The sequence below is a fragment of the Mizuhopecten yessoensis genome, unplaced genomic scaffold (assembly GCF_002113885.1).
Source record: "Mizuhopecten yessoensis strain PY_sf001 unplaced genomic scaffold, ASM211388v2 scaffold11091, whole genome shotgun sequence".
In the NCBI taxonomy this organism is placed as follows: Eukaryota; Metazoa; Mollusca; class Bivalvia; order Pectinida; family Pectinidae; genus Mizuhopecten; species Mizuhopecten yessoensis.
The window spans coordinates 1,035,642-1,059,145 of NW_018408875.1; the positions used below are offsets into that span (position 1 = coordinate 1,035,642).

Consider the following 23,504-nt stretch of genomic DNA (forward strand, 5'->3'; position numbering starts at 1 on the left):
GTTTAATGAAAAGATGTTAAACCGTTAGCAAATCAGTACACTTGTGTGTATATCTGTAAATAAATATGAAATAAAAATATCTCCCACAGCGTTGGTGAGCTCCTAAACTTTACTGGTTGTTTAAGAATTGGGGGCAGACGCAATTTTCACTAACGTTACTCAACTAAAGAACTTGAAAAAAAATCAAAACTGACTTTTTTTCACGGGAAAACATTTGCAAAGTTAAGGAAAATCTTAAGAAAATTTCACTTAATTTCGAATGAAAAAAATTCAGTTAAATGATCTTAGGTTACGGAATGTAAGCGGACATAGGGCTTCTTCTTCTGTTGGATTTTTATTGAACTATTGCACCAGGTGTTTTTTTAATGATTTTCCCATGTGCTACAATCACATATCAAGTTAAATAAACAATGTGGTTTCTATACATAGTTTAAATCCATGTAAGGGTATTTTTTATAAGCAAAATATAACGAACCGACGTAGAACTGCCTTAATTATATACAGGTATTTATTTGGTAACATATCACATAAGAATCTGTAACATTTTTTGAATCAACAGAAATCAAGGAATGATAAATAATGCAATTAAAATATAAAAAGGGTAAGTTTTATCTGTTCCATGTGTAAACGCTTTAAGCATAATTACAATTTCATCAAAGGAAAATTGCGGACATATATAAGTTCAAGGTTTAAGCTATTCAATAGCGTCAATACACACGAACAAAAATCTTATAAAGAAAGTACAAAATATTATAAACAACAATAGCGATACCACGGTACATAGGACCGGTCACCGTATCTACCGTCATATTTAACAAATGTGGGCCTCCAGAGACATAGGATACAGTAAACATATATTAAACGAGAACTGACACTAAAACATGTTGAATTTAAATTAAGCAATCAAAATACAATATTAAATTGCAATATTTCTTCCTGTAATAGAAAACAATAAATGATAATTGGCACTTGTTAAGGATATATGATAGCTAACAAATTAAATGCACTAATAGGTACAAACCTGTAGGAAGGTCTGTTAGTGAATAGAAACTAAATGATGTCTTACAAACCATGTTTTGTTGTTCAGGTGTTTAAATGCTTCAGGAAGGACTGTGACGCTAAATGAGGTGAAGTCGCCTCTAACATCGGATTTGTAATTTCCGTTTCGCATGCATTTGGATTTTCCTGCGGTGGAGGCAATCGTGAAAGAATCCTCCATACAGAAGTGGCATTTGGCTTTTGGGAGTAGGCCTACCTATAAGCTCCCATCTCATTTAGCGGACTTAATGCAACCTTATATCAGTAACATTTAAAATTACAATGTTCGATAACACTATTTACTATTTTATGTCCAATACCAAAAACGCATTTATACAATACACTTTTTTTTTTTTTTTTTTTTTACAAAAACTATGTCAGAATTGAACAATCCTATCTTAACTTCTCTTCGAGTTCAAAAAGGAAATGTCTACTTTTATCCGATACTGATGCTCAACCCTCATATCATAATATGTCTAAAAAATGATATAGCGATTTGCCAGCTGGGAAATTCTGCAAGTAATTGGAGCTCAAATCTATTTAATTCCAATCTAAGACAACTCTCTATTTATTTCTTCTTTACATGAAGAAAATGAAACGATAATATGGATAGATATCTAAATATTGTTGAGACGGTTCAGAGTTGTATTGGAGAAACACTAGTTTATTTATAAGATCGTTTTACTTATGATTCTTAGCTTATAATTTCGCATGTTAGACCCCTTCATCCATCAACGTGTCAAAATGCACCAAAATTACTTTAAGCTTATACATATACATGTTTAATGCATCAACTGTCGGGTCTCGTCGTCTTTTAGTTAAATGCAGGCTTGAACGTATGGAAAATTGGTCTGTGTTAGCCTCCAGTTTTTAAAGCAGACTAATATTATGGCATTTCTCGTAAAAGGATTGTAATAATTCGTTGATATATTGTCAAAATGATCAAAAACAATGTCATTTAAGTTGAGAAGATAATATATATGTACCACAAATATCATGTGTAGGTACTGTTCATATTGTCAGCAGAGAGCTTAAATAAGCTATGTATGTTGCAAAATTGGCTAATTAGAGGATACCGGAGTAGTAGGCAGCATAGGTGCTTGCATGAATTTACATTTGCTGAAGTTATTCTGGTCTTGTACATTTTGTTCACTTCTTTAAGAAAGGTCAGAAGCTGTCGCGGATCATAGAATATCAGAACGGCAGTTAGGTTGATTTATCTTTCACCTAAATAATTCTGTAAAAGATAAATCATTTTAGTTGCCTTTCTGACATTCTAAGATCCGCGACAGTTTTTACAAGTGTGTTTTTAAGACGGTTAAAGTGTGGTGGGGTGCTTTCTGCCAAGAAGCTTCTTACCTTTCTTAAAGAAAAAGGTGAACATGACTTGCAAGACCATAATAATTTGAGTAACGCTATTATTACTATTTCAAATATTTTGTACTTTCTTTTTGCGTATAAAATGTTTGTTCGTGTGAATTGATGCTGTAGAATATCTTAAACCTGGAAAATAGATATGTCCACAATGTCCATATAAAGAAAATATAATAATGCTTAATGCGTTTACACATGCTTATCGATAATTAATAATACTAGATTTATACTAGATGTCTGTTAACTGAAGAAATGCAACTGATGTTATCTGTAACCAAATATATACCGGTATATAATGGAGGCACTTTATATGAATTTATAGTATTCGTTATAGAAAGCACATTGTTTATTTAACTTGGTCTGTGTTAGTAGCAAATAAGAAAATTATGACAAACAAATACTGGTAAAACAGTAAAATAGGAAAGCCAACAGAATAGGTATATGCAAGCCAACTTAACATTTATTCAAAGAGCTTTGTCGTTCCCGAATTTAATAAAACCATATAATATATATATCTTATATAGTATATGAGATATCTTATATAGAAATTAAATGAGATGCTGTATAATATATCTAATATGCTGTATAACAAATATAGAACAGAGAAAAATAGAATTTTTTTCAAGTTCTTTAGTTGAGTAACGTTCGTGAAAATGGCGTCTGCCTCCAATTCTTAAACAACTTATAAGGTGGAGGAGCTCGCTAAATGTTCTGATTTTCAGACGGCTTCAACAGCTTTTCATTAAAACATAATGAAAGACAAAAAAATTCCCTTAATAAATTTCTAATTAAACTTCGTTCTCAAAGTTTTATTAGAAAATCAATATGTGCAGAGCTTCTGAAGTCTGAATAAGCATGTAGATTGAAAGAGAATGCATTTTGCGCATGATCAATTTAACGAGAGAGGCGAGTTTCGACAATTATTATTTGAGTAATACTACTCCCATTATACTGCTACATTGAATTAGAAATGTAATTTAATTCAAAATAACATTTATTAGATCTTACAAAATTCAGGAAAAAATCATACATCTTTCGAAACAAAAACTTCCATATTTCCGTTATAGTAAAAAGTTATCAGTAAATATGTCTCGGACTCCTCCATTTACACTTCTGTTGTAGTAATAGCGATAAACTTTATCACTTAACATATTGTAACAAAAATAAATCTAGCACAGTAATAAACATGAATGATATACTATACATCATATTAAGTAAGCAAAGTTATCAACATGTATTGAAACTACTTCTTATTAAATCATTTTAAAGTTTCACATATAGAAACAAGTACTGTGAAAAAGTCGGAAAATGATGTACAGAAAATTGAATATTTTAAGTGTGCAAACAAGTGCCAAATGTTAATACTGGTTGAGTAAACACACACTGACGCGTATTACACATTATAATATCGCAGTTGTTCCCAAACTGGTAATATGACAAAGTCTGTCTATTGGCGGAGGACTTTTGTCTTATGTAAAACAGAATGGAAACCTAGTGTTTTAAAACAATTTACTTTCATAAACAAAATCACTCATGTTAAGATTTGTCTTTAAGACATGACTGGAAACGTGTGAACAAGGATACGTGTAAAATTGTACACTTCTAGTGAACTGACTTGTTAGCTTATGGCGTAATAATGTACATGTAAAAGAAAAACACCAATATAAATAAGAAAAGTACAGGTTAACTAGTCTGTAGTCTACTAATAATGAACTAACTTAGTAACACTACTTTTTGACATGCCTACACGTAAGTAAGATAGAAGGTGGAATAGTATTTAATGTGCAACAAGTGAACCAACAAAATGGCATATCGATTTTATTTTTGTTTTTATTTTTTGTTTTTGCTTTTGTGTTGCGAACGGCATTTGTTATGCATTGACATCATTGTTGTTATATAAAAATCATTGTGTTAAATGAAATCATATTTTTAATACGAGGACGCGATTGGTTTATTATCTGTCCAAAGCGATACATATGCTCAATTACAAAAAGGCAGACAATTCAAAAACACAGTTGGTGAAAAACATAACAGCATAAACAATGTACATTGAGATTATTAATGTCCATCTAGTACAGGAAACAGAACCGGAGGTGACGTGGTCATCTACAGGAAGTGACGTGGTAGGTAATTGCATGGGTTGTACCGAGTTGAAAAACTCGTATTCACCCTCCATGCATCTCGTAAACACTTGTAAAGCTTTCGTCCGGTTGATAGTCTTACTGGCATCAGCTTCATCAACAAAAATGTCCAACGCCTTATAACCGTCATATTGAGGGTCGAAGTATGCGTTGTACCACTCTGTGTAAACACCATGGTCAAACTGTAGCATAAAACACGGTATATTACTTCAATTTTAATAATAACTTCGTCAAAATAGGACAATAATTCGTTGGAAGGCAACCAATAATACCATACAAATTCCAGTGAAATTAGCTAGGAATGATCGCAACAGCGATTCTGAAAAGAATCATTGTACATTGAAACTTTTCTAATCTTGCCCCTGAGTATAATCATATAAACGCATTATTAGGCATATACGACAGTGGTATTGCGACGGTCCGTCTTTTGGGTATGGGAAGCTTAATTATGTTAAAGAGTAATTGTCGCTTGAATATAATTGTAAACAATTTAACTTGTTAACCTATTAATGAAAAATGCTGATTTGATTAATGAATCAAAACAAGAACACCAATGGTATCATTAAGATCAATGATAGTCGCAGAATGAATTAAGGAATCAAGTAAATGCTTGACCATTGAATAAATTAATACAATATTGAAAAACATAATAATTTTATTTGATATGTAGATGTCGAATTAGCCGATGAATACGAGATATATTTACCGATGACATTTGCTGTCCAAGCCAGGGCCACAACTTCATGCACGGAAGCATCGCTACAAGCATGTAGATGGTGTCCTCTGTAGCAGCGATCTGGTATTCGTAGTCTGCGTACGACTCGCAGGCCTCGCTCATATTGACACCCACTGGGTCAATAATGTGCCATTTTAAAAATAACACTTGGTAGTATCTGCAATATATATTAAAAAAGGAACTATCGTTTATAGTTCTATAAAAACTATAATGAAATACAGTTTATTAAGGATGGTATATAGTCCAGTAAACAAACATATTCTATGCCGAGTTGTAGCGTATCTGAAGAATATTTTGTGAGCGACTGGTTTGCACTTAATCTTAAATATTGTTAAGTGTACACTTCTCAGTTTCCATATTTGCGTTATTAGCAAGCAAGGGAAATGTTATTTTGAAGAGAATCCCTTTGTTCCTGCTTCAAATTGTGTGATCGTGTACAAGTTGTAATAATCTTAAGATACCTTTCATAATTGGTCGACTCTTTTCGCAAATAATCTTTGAGTTCTCCGTCAGGTGCTCGACTCACAGACATGTCGATAGATTGTTTGGCCTTGTAACAGTAGACAGCGTCCTGTACCATGTAGCTCCCTATGGATAAAAGACCGTCATGGATAAAACTAAAGAAACTTCGTAAGAATGGTATCTTATCTGTCAAAATTACATACAGTGTTCTCTTGAAAATGTGAAACGATGTCAACATCAAAATATAATCAGGACATAATTTAAAATCCAATGGAAACGGAAACTGTATTAAGTGGATGATATGGTGTGATTTGAAATATATGGCAGACATACTATTGATTTTTAAAGCTACGCTGTCTTAATGAGCCAGCAAAATGTAGATAAAAGTACAATATCGAACGGTATAAAACGTCATGCTTCGACACATGTTGACACATTTTCATATCTTAATTTGAACATACAATGTAAACTGTGTTTCTGTTTAATACCTTAATATATATAAAAGAAAACAAATCTATATTTCTGTCTGTATCAGTTTCATGAATCTCTATTTATTTGCGAAGCAATAATCATTGGTAAACCAAAAGGACTCTTAAAACTGTTTAATGGGTTGGAAATTTGTGCTAATTTTGATAAATTTATAATTTACAAAACCATGTGCACAATAATATTGGCTAACGGGTCAAAATTCCCCCCAGCATAAAACTCACCAAACGCTGTTGGATTCAGACTTCCATTTGCAATTCCCTGTACAAAATTTGTGTATAATGCCTTGTTCCTAATGGCCTCGGTCTGTTTCCAGAGGTACTCAGATAGCGGTTCGGCGCCGGTCATGTTTATCTGCTGTTGTATGCATAATAACCATAGGCATACTGCTAGCACCCTTGCAGTAGATATATATGTAGGCTTTAAGTATAAATAGATATGCTAAGAAAATGAAAATAGACACAGCAATCACCTAGTCATAAAATCGGTTAATGATAGCGGTTGTAATTGCATATTTAAACAAACAGACTAACTTTAACTCCGTCATTATCATTCACGCTGTCATATTAACATTTATACTGAGCTTGGACTCAGTATACCTATGAAAGAGTTACTTTTCCATAAACTTTCCAGTTGTCGTATGAATACGTCCGATAAGTAGTTCCATTTATAGATTGTTTTCAAATTATTTTTGCAGATGTTTCCGATTGAAATAAAATGAGTTAAAATGTTTTATTGTAATCAATGATTGATTGTAATAACTTTGTAAACAATACAAAACAGATATTCATCTTACTAGGATAAAAATTGCACACATTAGATCTCTCTCAAGACTCAATGAGGTTTACACATAATTATGCATAGTTATTGTTTATTTTGTTTTTGTTACAATATTACATTTTCGTTGTAGTCGCTGTATGTAAGCAAACAAACTAAAATTGTTATTGATGTATACAAACAAGATACAGCACACCTGATAATTGCATAAATTAAGCTAGAACTCTCTCATTTCGATAGTGTCGCAGGTTGGATTTTTAGGAAATTTCAAAATGGTTTCCGAAGGAATGGAAGTTCGGACGATTGTCGGAAAGGAATTCATTGAAAATTGAAATTAATTTTTTATCATGCAAAATGTTTGGTGAAAAGCTTGCTCATTTCTCAAAATGTAAAAAGAAATTCTCGGAAAATTGCATTTGTCTTGTGTTGACAAGAACGCAACTATTTAGATTCAAAGACGTAAATTTCATTATTTAAATTGTATACAACCTAGTACCTTGTTTGTTAACTGGATTTTCTACCATCATAATATTTCTATTAGTGAATAATTCAATGTGTTCATAAACAACAAACTCTCAGCTATGACTCCGTTTATAATTAAACATACACATGAAAACAATAGTTTTGAAAAAAATAGGTTGGAGAAGAAAGGGTTTGATTTGCAGCATTTAAAAAACTCTCCTGATAGTGAAAGCATTAGATCATGGTTAAGATTAGTATATTGAAATTGTACTAATTGAATTAAACCTACTTCTACTACGAGGTACACATAGAGAGTTTGCTTCATGGTTGAATTTGTCACAATGCGGCTACTTTTTATCAGCCATTATCAAAGTTGGATACAAGAAAATGGGACGGAGAAATAAAAATGACAAATTGTTACTGTACTTCGTGTATACTCTCCAAGTTGGTGGACTGTCTTGGGTTCCGTAGTGCCATAGTGCAAGTATCTGTTTGCTGTTCAAATAGAACATAATTACTAAACATTACGATGACATGTATCTGTACAGCGAATTTTGTTACATATTGTTAAACGTCCCCAATCAGTAGGCATCATAAAACAACAACAAAACAATCAGTTAACGAAACCGTTATTACGGACAAAGGAAACTTGGACATAGACCTTTGAATACGACAAGGAAAATTAGACAAAATTATCAGGAAAGGCAAGTGTCGTCTGCTTTATCGGCGACTCTCGCCATAAAAATTCCAGATCAAATCTTAGCCAGGTCACGTCCTCAAAGAACAAACTCTGGTAGGGACAGAAAAAAGCACGGCACACCAGTAAGCATAATGAAAGAAAGCGATCCCCATTTGACACAAGGAAAACTAATTACCAATAAGATCAAGATTGCAACCATAAGATGAATATTGAATTGACCGCGACATGCAAACACCGTATTTGGGTAATCAGGAATATTAATATCAAGAAAGGGAAATGTTCACAATCGGAGTCTAAATTATGAATTTTATCATGAGTTTAAACACTTCAATTTGAATTGACAATAAAACAACAAAGTTTTGCAAACCGTACTTAACAATTGTTATGGTGGTTTTTTTCAAGCTAGAAATATTTGCGATTCGGCATATTTTTCAAATGACATGAAGAAATTATTTTAAATCAAAATAATGCATTTTTTCATGAATATTTTAAATATATCTACCACATTACGAATTATACAAGATATTTCATCGTTACACTTGCCATCTACGATCTATTCTAATTTGAACGACCTTACGCACTATTCAAAAACAGTACCATTACAATCGCTGTGATCTATACATACATATTAAAAATGACTTACCTCTTCGTAATATGCTGTTCTGCTGGCTGTCACGTTTAGCGATTGCCGAACTTTTTATATGTCTGACATGAACTGAATGCCACAGTTACTTGGAAACACTCAACATTGCTATGATTAACGGTATGACAGAAAACGGGCGTAAAATGAATCAAGTATTTTTTCCCAAAACATAAGATTTCCTCTGATTCACCAACGTGAGAGAGAAACATGATTCACATCTCCAGGAAAATGACAAATGTTGATGTAAGTTAACAAACAATAAATCAAAATCTATCCCAATGAAGCCATGTAATGGTCAAAATAGACAACTTAAGAGATAATGGTCACACTATACCACTGATGTAAATGTAGTGTTGTAATGGTCGCACTATACCACTGATGGAGGTGTAGTGTTGTAATGGTGTCACTATACCACTGATGGAGGTGTAGTGTTTGTAATGGTCACACTATACCACTGATGGAGGTGTAGTGTTGTAATGGTAATGGTGTCGTTCGGTGTGGTATGTAACATTTGTTAAATGTGCTACAGTCAAATAGTTTTCTTTGACTTAAACTCTGGGTCGTACTTTATGATTCATGTGTTCTTATCGATAATTGATGTACTAATACCCAACTATAATATTGTTAAACCAAAGGCTGAATCGGAAAATGTTTCTCAACAATGAACTATTCTTTCTAGTTCACCTAGCCATCTTTGCATAAAAACTGATATCATAAACCTATATACATTTTGACCATTGATCTAAACGTTAAATGTTTACAATCAACTCGAAATAGTTCGCCAATGTAATGTTCTAATCCATAACAGTGAATTGTGACAATAAAAACTATACAGGTAGAAATATCATGGTTGGCCTAGTTGAACACACTACCGCTTAGAAATCATCAAAATATACTTTCATTGTTGTTTGGATGATTTGTGTGGCCTCATGCGTATATATGAATTAGATAGATGTTTAACATATGTGCTTAGTATATGTGCAGCACGACTGTGCATATGTGAATAACGCATAATGAGCAAAGATGTATCACAAATGTACATCCCATAATGTGCATAATACAATGTATGCATCGCATATGTGCATATGTGAAGTCCAGGTAAAAGTCGGTCACCGGCTGTCTCGTGTTTATAAAACACGAAGTGCACTTTACAACCGCGTTAACAAAGGGACAGCCAGACATCCTGTTTTTGTTAAAAGCAAGGAATTTTCTCTGCGTCCCTGTTGAATTTTAATGAACGTCCGTTTTGTTTTGCTGTCTTTACTACAGCTATTCTTGGAATAAAACAAATAAATACGTGAATCAGCATATTTTATTTTAAATTGATATGTGAAAATGTAACAACAATGTGGTTCTTACTAGAAATCAAAGAGCACAATGCGTAGTTAACTTTGTTGCAATAATCGGAATTGATAGATTAATTAAATTCATATATAGTGGGTTTGTGAAACGTTCACAGATTTTAACATGTCAAATGATAACTGCTAGTGAACAAGAGAAACCCATAAAATATAGTTTCCTAAATTTAAATGCAATTTATTTTTACGTTATACATGTATGTTTGCACGCTGTATTGTACATAATTTAGTATGCATTTTGTAATAGCTTAGAAGTTGAGAAGTTAAAAAAAACTTTTTAGTAGATGCACTGCATCCTTTTCCTTTATCAAACAAAAACCTTTCATGGTCGATTTTACGGTTAATCTGTCATATGGAGCATCAGCACATTTCTACTGAGAACGGAAATGGAAAATAAACAGAGGACTAAAAAGCAAGTATGAACCCCTTCACATATATTGTGATATGTTGTATTTGTTAATAGATAATTAAAAGTAACATTGCCGACAGATATTCAATTTTAAATTATTTAAGTTACATAGAGTGACCTTATTTAAACTGTCAACGACGATTTCAATAATACTCTCAGTGATACTTTATATTGGTTTTTGTTTTGTTATTCGCCTTGTAATGCGCAATAAGTACATTTATCACGTCGTTTGCATTTTTTTGATAAAGAACTTCTCAAATATTCCGTTTGAAGAAACATTTTGAAGGAAGAATATGCCCAGGATAGAACTATTGTTTTTTTGAATTATTCAAAATCCGCATTCCCTTAAAAATTAAAACTAAAATAAAACTGAAATACAAAGAAAGTGGCAATTTTCTTATCTCTTATCTTCAATAATACTTCTATAAATTCTAATGTAGTAAACAATATATTAAATTTTGACCTTGATCTTGTCGTGAGTGAACTTGAACTTAGTTTTGGCATTTACAATCTTGATAATTTATACCAGTGACAGTCATTTTCTGTTGTTAGCGTAAAGGAGTTTTTCGTAAGAGAGGTATTACCGGTGTAAGCTATTGCGTTATCTTGACCCACAGGGAGGAGAACTGACAGGTTTGCGGTTAATGTGTATCTTAAGAACCCGGATACTCGTCGTGTGAAATGACTCAGACCCATTTCTTTCATTTTATAAAAAGACAGTCAGCTTAGCAGCCCCTGCAAATAAATAGTGTCATTAGTTCTAGCATAACATCGTGAACGTATATGTAGAGTCGATCTCGAAAACCTGTAATTGTTGCTTTCCCTCAAAAACACTTCCAAATTGTCCTGTTTTCAGCACACCGTTGGAACGAATAGAATATTTGACATTTTAAGAAATATATCTTATATGTAACGTTTTGAAAGCAGAGTATCACATTTGTAATACAAGCTATTTATTTATCATAATTTCTAAAATGAGTTACACAATCAACCTCGCTGCAAACAGTGACTGAAGTAATAATGATTACTAGACCAATGCGTGTTAGTTGATAACATTGTTAAATGGTGCAGAATAACATCAAGCAAACACGTGGCTGCATCCTAATCGTGTCTAATATGCTGTGTTCTTCAAACGGCATGTATCAGCCTGGCAATTGGTCGAAACCAACAAAAAAAGCTCGCCCATTGCCTTCGATTTGTCATGTCGTACTTGCATTAAAAATGTGCATAGTAAGCATCACAGATGTGCATTCATGCATCCAGGTAGGTCAGCCATTGGTTGGTGTGTGTATATAAAACAGGATTATACAAAGTTTACAATTGCTTTGGATGAGTGTACTTCACAACAGCGTTAACAAGGACAGCCAGACATCCTGTATTTGCTAAAGCGCAAGTAGTTTTCTCTATTTCGATGTAATTCTGTTCATAACTGATAAAAAAAAATCATGACTGTAATTTTGCTGAATGTTTTATTTTGCATTGCCACACTCCTTGGAATAAAACAATGAAGTAAGTACGTGATTCATTTTCTTTAACATTATTGATATGAAACATGTAACATAATAACTAAAAATAATTAATCAAACATTCATAATTCAACAACATTTTCTTTTTCAATTTATATATGTTATCACAAGACGACCGTAGAACTTTTATAAATAAAGATCACAATGCATAGTACATTTTTCGTGAAGAACATGTGTAAACTCATGTAGGACAAGAAGAAGCTGTAACAACAAAGATTGTAAAATTTGTTGATTGATTTGACTTCATTTACTTTCATACGTTATGTCGTATGCACGTGATATTGATCGGCTTTGAAATCGGTTGTCGCTCGATCCTCTGTTATTTTCAAACGGCAGGTATCAGCCTAGCGATTGGTCAGGGTTTTCTTTTACCTGGAACCAATCAAATACCTAATTCGGCCAATGCACCACTGATTTTGCCATGACATTTTTCATGGGTGCAGAGAACGTATATGCGCGGAACCCCCGGATTTCGACGATGCATACAGTTAATGTGTTTTTAATGTTTTGCCCTGAAATGAAATTGACGGCACCAGATACTTAACGATAGCTCCATATTTTGACATTTATTTTCAATATCACAACAATGTCTATCTTACAAACAGGCTCTATAACAAACGTAAATTCTCGATCGTTTCTCTGTTCCTCTGTAGTACCATGCCAGCCTTGAGTATTAAGTTTACATTTTACTGTTGCTTAGATAATCCTGAACATATACGAAATGACAGCTTTTTAAAGAGACATATGTGCCATGTTGAAAAATGAATAAGATAATAAATGGTTCCATTTAATCTTCAATTTACGATTGGTAAAGTTTTTGGTCTCATGTTCCTTATGATATGATGCCGCATCAATCGATGTTGTCTTTTCGATTATATGTTTGACTCTGCCCAACTGTTTTGACGCTTAATTTGCGGATTTTTTTCGTCAAACATCATATCATATTCAATACACTTTTTGCAGTTATTCAATATATAATACAATAGGAAATTGATTCCGGGTTTAAGTAAACATATCTTTACTTTACGTCATTTATTACATCATATACAATACACTATTCTAATTATTCAAAAGTGGCAGTAACATTTTCAGTGTAAAAATTACAGATTTTTTTTGTTTTAAACAGAAGACCGACTGACGTACCATGGCTTTACGGAATCCGCGACTGTCTCTCCATGTTCATGATATAGCAAAGGTACAATTGTGATATAATTATGATGGCTCCAGTATATCTATATTTTGACTGCATTTCCACTATGAGTGTTTCATATGCACATTTGCCATTTTGATGCATTTCTGCATTTGTTTTGAAACACTTGACATGCATTTTTATTTTTGTTAGTATTAAGAACAACTTGGTTGTCCTCAATGGACGTAATGCAATACACATATGAAGCAGTAAATATTTAAGAAGTTGAATGTTGGTTTTTCGTTATAAGGTTGTTTAAGCATGCGATAATTAAATCCATTATATTTGTTGAGATAAAAAATGTTCACATTGTTTATCTCACTACTTCGACTAGGTACTTCCATTATTCGTGATTCTCGTGATTTTGAAGTTCATGTACTACCAGTTTTAAAAATCTCACAACTATTAATTCAGATACCCTTTATGGAAAGAATATTTTAAATCCTAAAATTAAAGTGACTTCAATTATCACAATTACAAAATGGAATAGCATATATGAAATTGTTAAATTCATGTACTGCCATTTTAGAAAAACTCTAAATCAATGAATAATTCAGATACACTTATCGAAAGATATTATTATTTAAACCTAAAACTAAAGCAACAATCATGATTACTATTATAAAAAAAAAAACACTGACGGAAATTCGACTGCATATTACCTGCTTGTTCTTGCATTAAGGCATTTCTGCATTTAGCATTTGAAATAATTACTTGCATGATTGAAAACTTCCTAGTAATTCTATCATTTGTTTTATTTAAGAGAAAGGTAGTTAAGACTGACCTCGAACCGTTATCCCAGTACCTCTGGGAACAGACCGAGTCCACAAGACAAAAAGCATTAGCTACATATTTTGTCCAGGGAGTAGGCAAAGGAAACTTGAATCCAACAGCCTTTGGTGAGTTATGTCTTGAAGTTTAACTTTGATCTATCAACCTGTTCATTTGTAGAATGCAAAAACATGGAATGGTAGGCGTTTTCTGTTTCATTGACAATACCCGTCATGTAAATGTTTTTCGAATTCAAGTACATTCATTTGCTTAAAATTACGAACGGGGTTATAACAACAAGCCAACCAGGCACACTAATGAGCATATTTATAGTTTAAAACACCTTCATATCGTACAAGGAAATAGAATATTTCCCACAGAGAACGTGATGGCGACCATGAAACCTGTCCATATATGTTATCAACCTGAATCTCTCAAAACATCGTGTTTTTAGTTTGCCTTAGAAGAGAAGAAAATACTTTTATCCCTTACACGAATATCAAAATTTACTAATTATACTTTCCGCACAGGTTTTATAACTCCAACAATTTAGCCTCTAAAATAGCTGATGGGATTTTCATCAATTGAAACGTTCATGTCCGACATAACTACTAAATCTGGTACATTTTGTGTTTAGTTGTAACTAACGGAAACATCTACTTAAACCATAGGTATCATTTAAATATTGTAATGTCCTAATAATGAATTAACGACCTCATTTGTTTTAGACCTATTTGGTTTTCCAACTTTTAGCCTCTAGAATCCCCAATGAGTAATATAAGTACGAAACATCTGCACGATGCAGCTTATTTTATTTTGGCATACTATATAATGTCAGCAAAATTTAAAGGTGCAGGCACTTGTTCGTGTTACGTTCGTCTTACAAAATACAAGGAGGTAGATTCTGCTGATGGATTTATTAGTTTTTGCTTCGAGGTTTGCCGTAATTCGATAGCCACAGTAATATCTTTTGAGTAGTGGCACTGTTCATGATATAAACATTTTACAAATTATTTAATTTAAAAATTACCATCACTCACCTACATTTTTTAATTCTTCAATCAAGATATTTACACACTTGCTCCGGATTCACGAGTAGTTCAGACCAATTTCAAATGTTTCGGCCACTAGCTTCACCAATGAGACCTAGAAGGACAAAACAGCTGTATGATGCAGTGTTACTTATTTTGGCAAACTTTATATATCAATAAATTTTAAAGGTGCGATCATTCATGAGTCACAAATCGATGTAGCGGCGAAAACAGTTGATGTTGTTGTAAACATTACAGGTAAAACATACACACATTACAGGTAAAACAAAGTTGTGTTGATATTCATTGTTATGAGATTTGCTTGGATACTGATGTCCTTTTGTTATTATTGACTATTAAATGATTTACACATATCATTACATGTTTTAACCCACAGGGGGATTCATGGTACAGGACTCTGTCTATTGTTACAAGGCCAAAGGCTCTATTGATGTGGCTGCTAGTAGAGCCCAGGAAGGAGACCTTAAAGCGTATCTGCAAAAAGAGTCGGGGAGTTATGAAAGGTAAGTATAATATTACGATAAATAATAGTTTGAATGTAGATTAAAATGCATAAAAAGCACACACTCATGAATAATATTTATCTACAATCTAATGATGCATCACCACTCAATCATTGCAGTTATTACCAAGATCTCTTTACAAAGTGGCACATCAAGGACGCAACAGGTATCGACCTCGATCCGGCCTGTCAGTCCTACGCAGAGTACGAGCATTTGGTCGCTTCTACAAAGGACACCATCTACATGATAGTAGCAATGATTCCATGCATGAAGTTGTGGCCCTGGCTTGGACAGCAACTGCAAACGGCAAGTATATATTGTAGTTATTGGTTAAATCAACACGTAGATATCGTTGTATAAGATTCAAAATCTTAATCCTTTTTTTTTTTTATTCAATCAACAAGTATCTAATTATTAATTGTTTAATTTGACATATAGAAAATATAGTACACGTAATTGTCTCAATATCAAAGAAAATATTGAATTTGAAGTATATTTTACAAACACTGATGAAGTCAAAAAAGTGCATTATTCATTCATTATTCATTCATTCGTTCATTCAATCAATCAACCAAACAATCAATCGGCAAGTATGTCTGTGTTCTTTCCCCCAATCGGAATTCTTACATTACATTCATGATATAAATAAGTTGTATTTATTAATTCAGACAGCAGGTACGTATCAAAATGATGTCGCCGTCGTCATTACTCTCAATACGTGCAAATATGTACAAAAACTTACCATGCGTAGATTTACTTCATATAATCATCATTAGATTGTGTATTGTATTTTAGTATCTAAGGAGTCTTGCTCGTTAGCCAAGCTCTCGGAAATAATGTTAACAACGTTTATTGGTATTTTCTTACACTTTTCAACTAAAACGATTGTTTGTATAATACCACAGGCTAATCACGGTAAATAATGTAAACAAAGTTTATTTAAGCATTTAAGTATTTTCTAACACTTTTCAACTAAAACGATTATTTGTATAATACTACAGTTTAATCACGGTGTATATACGGACTGGTACAACGCCAATTTTGATCCTACCTACGACGGGTATAAGCAGCTAGACGAATTTGTGGATACCGCAGGGACCACTATTGATAAGGAAACGGCTTTAAAAGTGTACAGCAGGTGCATGGAAGGTGAATACGAGTTTTTCAACTCGGCTCAACTCATGATGTAGAAGACCCACTCGGAACTTGTCGGCCGATACGCATTCGGAATACCCTTTCGTCATTTTCTACGAAACTATGCTAGGTAGCAAAGATAGCAAAGGCGATGTGTTCCGAATGGGCCGATACGGAAGGAACTGGAATCGGGCGAGGTGTTCCGAATGGTAGAAGACCATGCTGCTTACCGGACCTTCACCCTGTAGTGATATGCATGACAGAAGGACATTGAACGTATGCAGTGATCATATCTTTATAGCACTAAGCTGGCTTCATCTTTGTGACGGTATCTAGATATCAAAGTTATAAATGTGCTTGATTCTGTTATAGTAAACTAATTGTAATGATTATTGTTATGCCATGTACAAATATTAAATGATATTTTACCACATAAGTTTACGGTAATCTGCATATTTCATAAGCTACAACAATAACGATTGTACACACTACTAGTAAATATGTTCCATGCAATACGATTACAGATCAATATCAGCTATAAATAACGAATTTATTATTTAGGGGCATCAATATTTTGACGTCGTAAGGGCATATCAAAAATAGAGTCCAGCAATGTACACAAACCTATATTTGATTATTTTTAATAATTGTGATTGATCTCATATCACATATTATCTGGATGATTAAAAGATGAATATCCCAAATGAAATGCAGTAAAACCTTGATCGCAATATACACCCCTCGCTGAATTTGCCGTCTCGATTACTGCCCGAAAATTTCAAGGTTCTGCTTTTCCTTGGTTTCTTAAATTCTCTTATACACCTTCCTCGATGTATTGCCAAAATATTCTAATAAGCCTAACTTTTTCTAAACAGATAATGGAAGAATAACGAGGTTTTACTTTCGCATGTAAAGTTTAAGGATTTGGATTCAAGAGGACAAACATATAAACGCAATAGGGTTTTTTTACGCATTCAGTACATGTCAACAAAGCCAAATTGTCGTGTTCATTTAAATTTTAACTGGCATATACTCACACATTAACATTTCTCTCCTCTTAAGATGTCCAGTAATCTAAGGTAGATTTTATCACACAAATTCCACTACAATAACACACAAGACATACCGCAGAGCCAACAACAATGGATAAATCAGAACTCGGTACTCAAAGTCGACCCACGAAGAAAGAACGACCATAGACTACATACATTATACGCAAGAGCATGATAAGGAAAAAAGTGACGATACCATATGCTGCTGAATGGTCAACGTTTTCTAAATTCAATTTACCATCCGTCATGGTGTCTGCTGTAAATTCCAGGAAATATGTAACCAGGTATGAAAACACTTGAACCCCGTAGTTTCAAATCAGTGTAGAATGCAGTAATTCTAAGAGTTCTTTTTAGTTTCTTCATCTCCTAAGAAAATGAAGAATATGGAACTCTTCTTCGCAGTTATAACTACGTTTGTACACTTCATTATAACTACCATTATATGCAAATATTCATATACCTGCTTTATTGCATAATAAATCATGGTTTACCTGGGCTTTAGTTGTTTCGTTCTTATTTTAAACAGTTCAGAGTATGTCAACGTACAGCGTTCTCCGGTAATTTATTCCTAGCTCCAACGGGTCGTTGTAAGAAACTTCTTTCTCTTAATATATTTACACTTCTGATACATATTTAGAGGATGGTATGTTACGTCATGATGATTTGTCATCCCTGCACGAATTCTATACTCAGTAGAGACTTTTTGTAGGGAGTAGGCATATTGCTAGTTAGTCAGTGAAGTTGCCTTTTAGCGATTGTAATATATTTAATATTAAACTGATAGATTGAGTTTATTACTAAAATTCGAAACGTAACACTAATATACAAATTGCGAAGGCAGACAATTTCACGAATCCTGACCTGTGCGGGTCTCGCATGAACGTACACTATTATGATTCGAAGCTATAAGGGATAAGGGTGGGGGGTGGGGGTGTTCAAATAGAATCAGGGCTGATGAATGAAAAAATAATAATTTTCAAATAGAAAATCTTCATATGATATACTATGAAGCAAATGCATTAACATTCGCAGTATGACTGGGTCATTCACGCGAAGGGCAGTCTATATGCATAGCAGGTGACGTAATCTGGGGGATTGATAACTTAATGTAAAATACAAATGATATCTCAATAACAGAGTTACGTTTATACCTGTGTATATAAACAACTGGAAATGGAAAACATTCTACTGTGTCGTTTATTTAGGAGACATTTAAAGAACTCCAGAATCGATCTGCTGCTCCCATAGTAACACTGCTCCCATAGTAACACTGCTCCCATAGTAACACTGCCCCATAGTAACACTGCCCCATAGTAACAATGCTCCCATAGTAACACTGCTCCCATAGTAACACTGCCCCAATAGTAACACTGCTCCCATAGTAACACTGCTCCCATAGTAACACTGCTCCCATAGTAACACTGCTCCCACAGTAGCACTGCTCCCATAGTAACACTACCCCAATAGTAACACTGCCCCCATAGTAACACTGCTCCCATAGTAACACTGCCCCCATAGTAACACTGCTCCCATAGTTACACTGCTCCCATAGTAACACTGCCCCCATAGCAACACTTGGTATAGTTGTTTTCCGTTTTTTCACTTCCTTACTCCTTTTCTCGACGTTGTTTCTGTAGGCACCAGTCTCCATTTGTCTTAGCTGTTGCAAGAAAGTTAATAAATATATGAAATTAAAACATTTGTGAAGGGGAAGTTATTTGATGACAGTCTGTTTATAACTTCGTTCTCAGATCAAGCTTACTCAAAAACTAGCTATCCTGTATAGCCATGTAGAAACATCCGCACTAGACCAGAACGGAAGCTGACGCCGGCTTACAGAGAGTCAATTGTCTAGTGCACAGAGGGCACATTACCGAGATACAAGGCCGGGTTACAACAAAAGACAAGACTTTAAATTGGCGACAGTTAAATTACTAGTCTATACTTAAAGAAGAGTTTCGACTGGACGAAATATGTTGGCCAATTAGGATCGATGTTTTTGTTTTAACATAAACATGTATCTTGCAGAAAAAGAATAGTTCAAGGGGATATTTAGTCAAATGACATCCTAAAAATCGAGTCGATACTGAAAACACATATCTCCTAACGAAAGTTTACGTAGTTGATAATGACATGACCTGAAGCCAACGTCACGTGTGGTCAGTTTCATCCAATAAAGGAGAAATGACGTCATAGATGAGATAGACTGGTCGTCGTCCTACTGTGGGGTATTTTTTTGAGTTCTCAATGTAAGTTCTGAATTTTGAATATTGAGCTTTGGATCGTTGCTTTGTGAGGTTTCTTTGAACATCTTTATCAATTATTTATCAGATTTAAGTCACTGCTGTTGCTGTAAATTAACACTTTCCAAAATAGTGTACCGTGATTTCTACTAAATATGGCCGATACTGACCAGAATGGACAGGTGAGCAGTGTGTGTCCTATCCATGTAATTTCTGAGGAGCAAGCCTTGGTAGCCACCACTCCTGTATCAAATAAACGGACATTAGACCAAACATCACCGGATTTTTCTATAGATATGGCCGCTAAAAAACTTCTCCAATTCAAATCCCCTGTCGGCGACCAAGTATCCCCCCGGCCCAAAGCTCTACCAACGATACGTTCATAAAGGAACTTGTACAACGCCTCTTGGATCCTGTATCAGTGATTGTAAGAGAATCAGTAAATGTTACCATATTAAACTGTATTAAGCCAATGCTTATGGAGAAAGTGTCAGAAATCGTGTCGAATGACGAGAAACTCAAAAACATCATAAGTGATGCTATGAGTTCTGCTGTTATCCATCCCCTGAAAGATAAAATCAAAGAACAGGCAGTAGAAATCGATTTTCTTTCATCTAAGATTGCCACTCTGGAGAGGAGGGTAGATGAGCACGCCTCTATACTCGAGCAGCAGGAACAGTATTCCCGCCGAACATTCTTGACATTTGTAACAAAACTTTGAAAGTTAAGGTTCAGCTTTCAGCCATATCTCGTTGTCACATCCTTGGGGTATGCGGGACAGTCGAGCAAACGTGACAGTGCGCTTCGTCCGTTATTATGACAGACAATCAGTGTACGGTGCCAAAAAACTGATGAGAGGCTCTGGCATTATGATAGTTGAAGCCATGACCAAGGTGAGGCAAGCCATGGTAAATCGTCTAAATCAGCTCAAACACGCCGGGAAAATAGACATGTTCTGGACCAGGGACGGTTCAATCTTTGTCAAAAAGTCTCGTGATGATCAGAAGATCCTTATCTCGAACGATTATGCTGTCACCCAGCTGCAAGATGAGTAATTGGAGTTTTGTTTAAAGTGATTCTTTGCATGTTTGAATTAACAATGTACTTTCAGATATCCATGTAATTACAGATGTTATAATATGTGTGGTTAGTGACACAATCCCCAAACACCCTCAGCCCCACCCCCAGCAATCAGCGGTTAAAATTGTACATACATGCTACAGATATTATACTAGGCATGGCTTGTTTAACCCTAAACCCGCCCCAACAAACGCAGGTGCAAGTGTCCATGTACACTTCATACATGTTATATTATGTATGCATGGTACACACTTTATATTACCCTCACTTCCAACCCACCCATCCGTCACTCTCAGCAAATGCTTATAAATACGGATGTAAACCATATGTTACACTATGTCTGAATTGCTACCCCCTATCCCCACTCACATCAACCGCATGTTAAAGTATCCACGTAAGCTTTATACATTTTACTTGGTATGGTCTGGCCCTGATATACGACCTATCCACACCATCCCCAAGCTTTCATCACGTGTAGTTAGAGACAACATCACTTAATGAAATATACTTGTACCTGATAAAATGTACTACGTTAAATGAAATTTATTTTATTTCATTAGCAGTGTACAGTACTATATAATGAATGGTTTGCTTTACCTACATAGTAATCATTGGCTTATACAACTTTAGTTATGTTTAACTGGGGTTTGTGTTGGTGTTGTTGTTTTTTATTATTAATATTATTATTATTCAATATTATTGCATTGCATTGTACCGTTAAATTGTCATACTATGTGACCCATCCCCGTCAACTCATTCGTGCACGTTTGTTTGCAGGTTAAAATAAAACTTGTCTCGCACATTATTTTAAAATAGACGAGCCAGTGGTATTGTATGGGTTGTTATGTGGGATGTTTCTCGCTATTTCCTATCGGTACTCCTAAACTCGTGTGAAACAAATTCTGATGTTTTATATAAAAAAAATATAGTCTGTGTATTCGAAAGATATAAATTCCCTGTAATTACTTTGTAAGTGTTTTTTTTTTTATATAAAAGCTCTTACCTGAAGCTGTTATCCGGTCATTGTAGTTTAATTGTTTGTCGTCTGCTAGCGATGTTGAGAGCGTCTGTTAGAGTGCAGTGCGTTTTGTACGGCGCCACCTGTTGTCATGTCTAAACATGATACATCCCGGCTTTACGTTAATACAAAACTACGTTTCTGACCATAGTTACCCCACGGTCAGTTTTATATATTATATATTATGTTGCACCAAGAAGATATATTGATCATTTTATTTGTGTATACTTTTTGTATCGTTTTTCACGTATTAGTCATTTTCTACCACTGGATCTATGCACACTACATTGTAATAACTCTGATTTGTCACCCTGATAGATTTGTACACAATTGCTTGATTTTTGACAATGGGTAATGATTATATGTCACACAGGGTGGCAATCGGAACTTTCTATGCCAAAGCATACGGATATAAAATGTACCGTTTCTATTTTTTCTTATTACATTTCACTTTGCTTGCCTATTTATGCATAGTTTTAAAAAACATAGCAAAATTTGTAAATTGTTGAATGATTATTACGCTTATAACGCACGTGAACAATAACGATTTTCTGTTTATTTTGCTGTTGCTAGTATTACAGCATATGGATGTTGAGTCGAATCCTGGTCCCGTGGATGGCGAGCTTTCTATTTTTCATTTAAATATTAGGAGTGCAAGGAATAAAATTGAATACATAGAAAACATTGCAGGTGAATATGATATAATTTGTCTCACCGAAACGCATCTTGATGTTGAGGTCCCCATAGGTGAGTTATTGATAGAAGACTTCCACTCTCCTTTTAGACTCGATAGAAATTTTGCGGGCGGGAGTATTTTAGTATATGTAAATGAGGCTTTAAAAGTTAGTAGGCTGGTTGACCTCGAAGTCCCCGACACCGAAGTATTATGGTTTCAGGTATTTCTTCCTGACAAATGTCTAATAATCGGGACAGCATACCGTTCTGCTTGTCACAATAATCATTTTTGGGATAATCTTCGGGCTTCAATAAACGATGCTGTAGAATTATCGAGAAATATTATTTTGATAGGAGACCTCAATGTTGACATGCTAACCATGTCCGAGAATCATGCTTTTGCTGACATTATTGATACTTTTAATTTTAAAATGTTATAAATGAACCTACACGAATAGGTCCCACCAGGTCCAGTTTACGTGATCCAATTTTAGTGTCAGAATCTTTGTCTTGCACCGACTCCTACGTCATAGCTACCGAAAACTCCTTTACTGATCACGAAGGTTGTGTCGCATATATTTCTGTCCCGTTATTTATTAAACCCGTCTACAAACGAAAAATTTGGTTATATAAAAGAGGTGAAAATGTATTATTTAATCACCTTATCGAGGAATA

At 34.2% G+C, this 23,504-nt stretch overlaps 2 protein-coding genes and 1 long non-coding RNA gene across 8 annotated transcripts; 1 reads left to right on the forward strand and 2 right to left on the reverse strand.

The window, feature by feature from the left end:
* Window positions 1–307: 307 nt before the first annotated feature.
* On the reverse strand, window positions 308–11,763 carry LOC110465551 (aminopyrimidine aminohydrolase-like). Of its 4 annotated transcripts, none has more exons than XM_021521463.1 (6): window positions 8,820–11,763; window positions 7,903–7,971; window positions 6,462–6,634; window positions 5,751–5,877; window positions 5,260–5,446; window positions 308–4,735 (listed from the first exon to the last, which is right to left on the reverse strand). In XM_021521463.1, exons 3-6 carry the CDS (start codon window positions 6,583–6,585, stop codon window positions 4,397–4,399), a joined length of 777 nt encoding a protein of 258 aa, XP_021377138.1. In that variant the 5' UTR covers window positions 6,586–6,634; window positions 7,903–7,971; window positions 8,820–11,763; the 3' UTR covers window positions 308–4,396. The 4 variants fall into 4 exon arrangements, with proteins under 4 accessions (XP_021377138.1, XP_021377136.1, XP_021377137.1 ...); XM_021521462.1 differs by having other exon boundaries at window positions 309–4,735; window positions 6,462–6,657; XM_021521461.1 differs by having other exon boundaries at window positions 7,903–11,763.
* A 114-nt stretch (window positions 11,764–11,877) lies between these two features.
* LOC110465552 (thiamine biosynthesis multifunctional protein ThiED-like) lies at window positions 11,878–18,307 on the forward strand. Of its 3 annotated transcripts, none has more exons than XM_021521465.1 (6): window positions 11,878–11,975; window positions 13,239–13,307; window positions 14,065–14,200; window positions 15,501–15,627; window positions 15,747–15,933; window positions 16,629–18,307. In XM_021521465.1, the coding sequence occupies exons 2-6, from the start codon at window positions 13,257–13,259 to the stop codon at window positions 16,815–16,817; spliced, it is 690 nt and encodes a 229-aa protein (XP_021377140.1). In that variant the 5' UTR covers window positions 11,878–11,975; window positions 13,239–13,256; the 3' UTR covers window positions 16,818–18,307. The 3 variants fall into 3 exon arrangements, with proteins under 3 accessions (XP_021377140.1, XP_021377142.1, XP_021377141.1); XM_021521467.1 differs by lacking the exon at window positions 11,878–11,975 and adding an exon at window positions 12,001–12,095; XM_021521466.1 differs by lacking the exon at window positions 11,878–11,975 and adding an exon at window positions 12,012–12,099.
* LOC110465553 lies at window positions 17,723–22,341 on the reverse strand. The gene is made up of 2 exons (XR_002464623.1): window positions 22,140–22,341; window positions 17,723–21,096 (listed from the first exon to the last, which is right to left on the reverse strand). It is a non-coding gene; the product is annotated as an uncharacterized LOC110465553 (long non-coding RNA).
* Between the last annotated feature and the right edge of the window lie 1,163 nt (window positions 22,342–23,504).

Excerpts from the sequence above, each read along its gene's own strand:
- LOC110465551 (XM_021521460.1), bottom strand. The coding sequence starts at position 8,001 with ATGTTTAGTAATTATGTTCTATTTGAACAGCAAACAGATACTTGCACT. Across the intron at positions 6,658-7,902 it reads ACTTGGAGAGTATACACGAA|CCTACATATATATCTACTGC; the intron begins GTACAGTAACAA and ends TTATACTTAAAG. Across the intron at positions 5,447-5,750 it reads GAGTCGACCAATTATGAAAG|ATACTACCAAGTGTTATTTT; the intron begins GTATCTTAAGAT and ends TATATATTGCAG.
- LOC110465552 (XM_021521465.1), top strand. The coding sequence starts at position 13,257 with ATGGCTTTACGGAATCCGCGACTGTCTCTCCATGTTCATGATATAGCA. Across the intron at positions 13,308-14,064 it reads ATGTTCATGATATAGCAAAG|AGAAAGGTAGTTAAGACTGA; the intron begins GTACAATTGTGA and ends GTTTTATTTAAG. Across the intron at positions 15,934-16,628 it reads TTGGACAGCAACTGCAAACG|TTTAATCACGGTGTATATAC; the intron begins GCAAGTATATAT and ends ATAATACTACAG.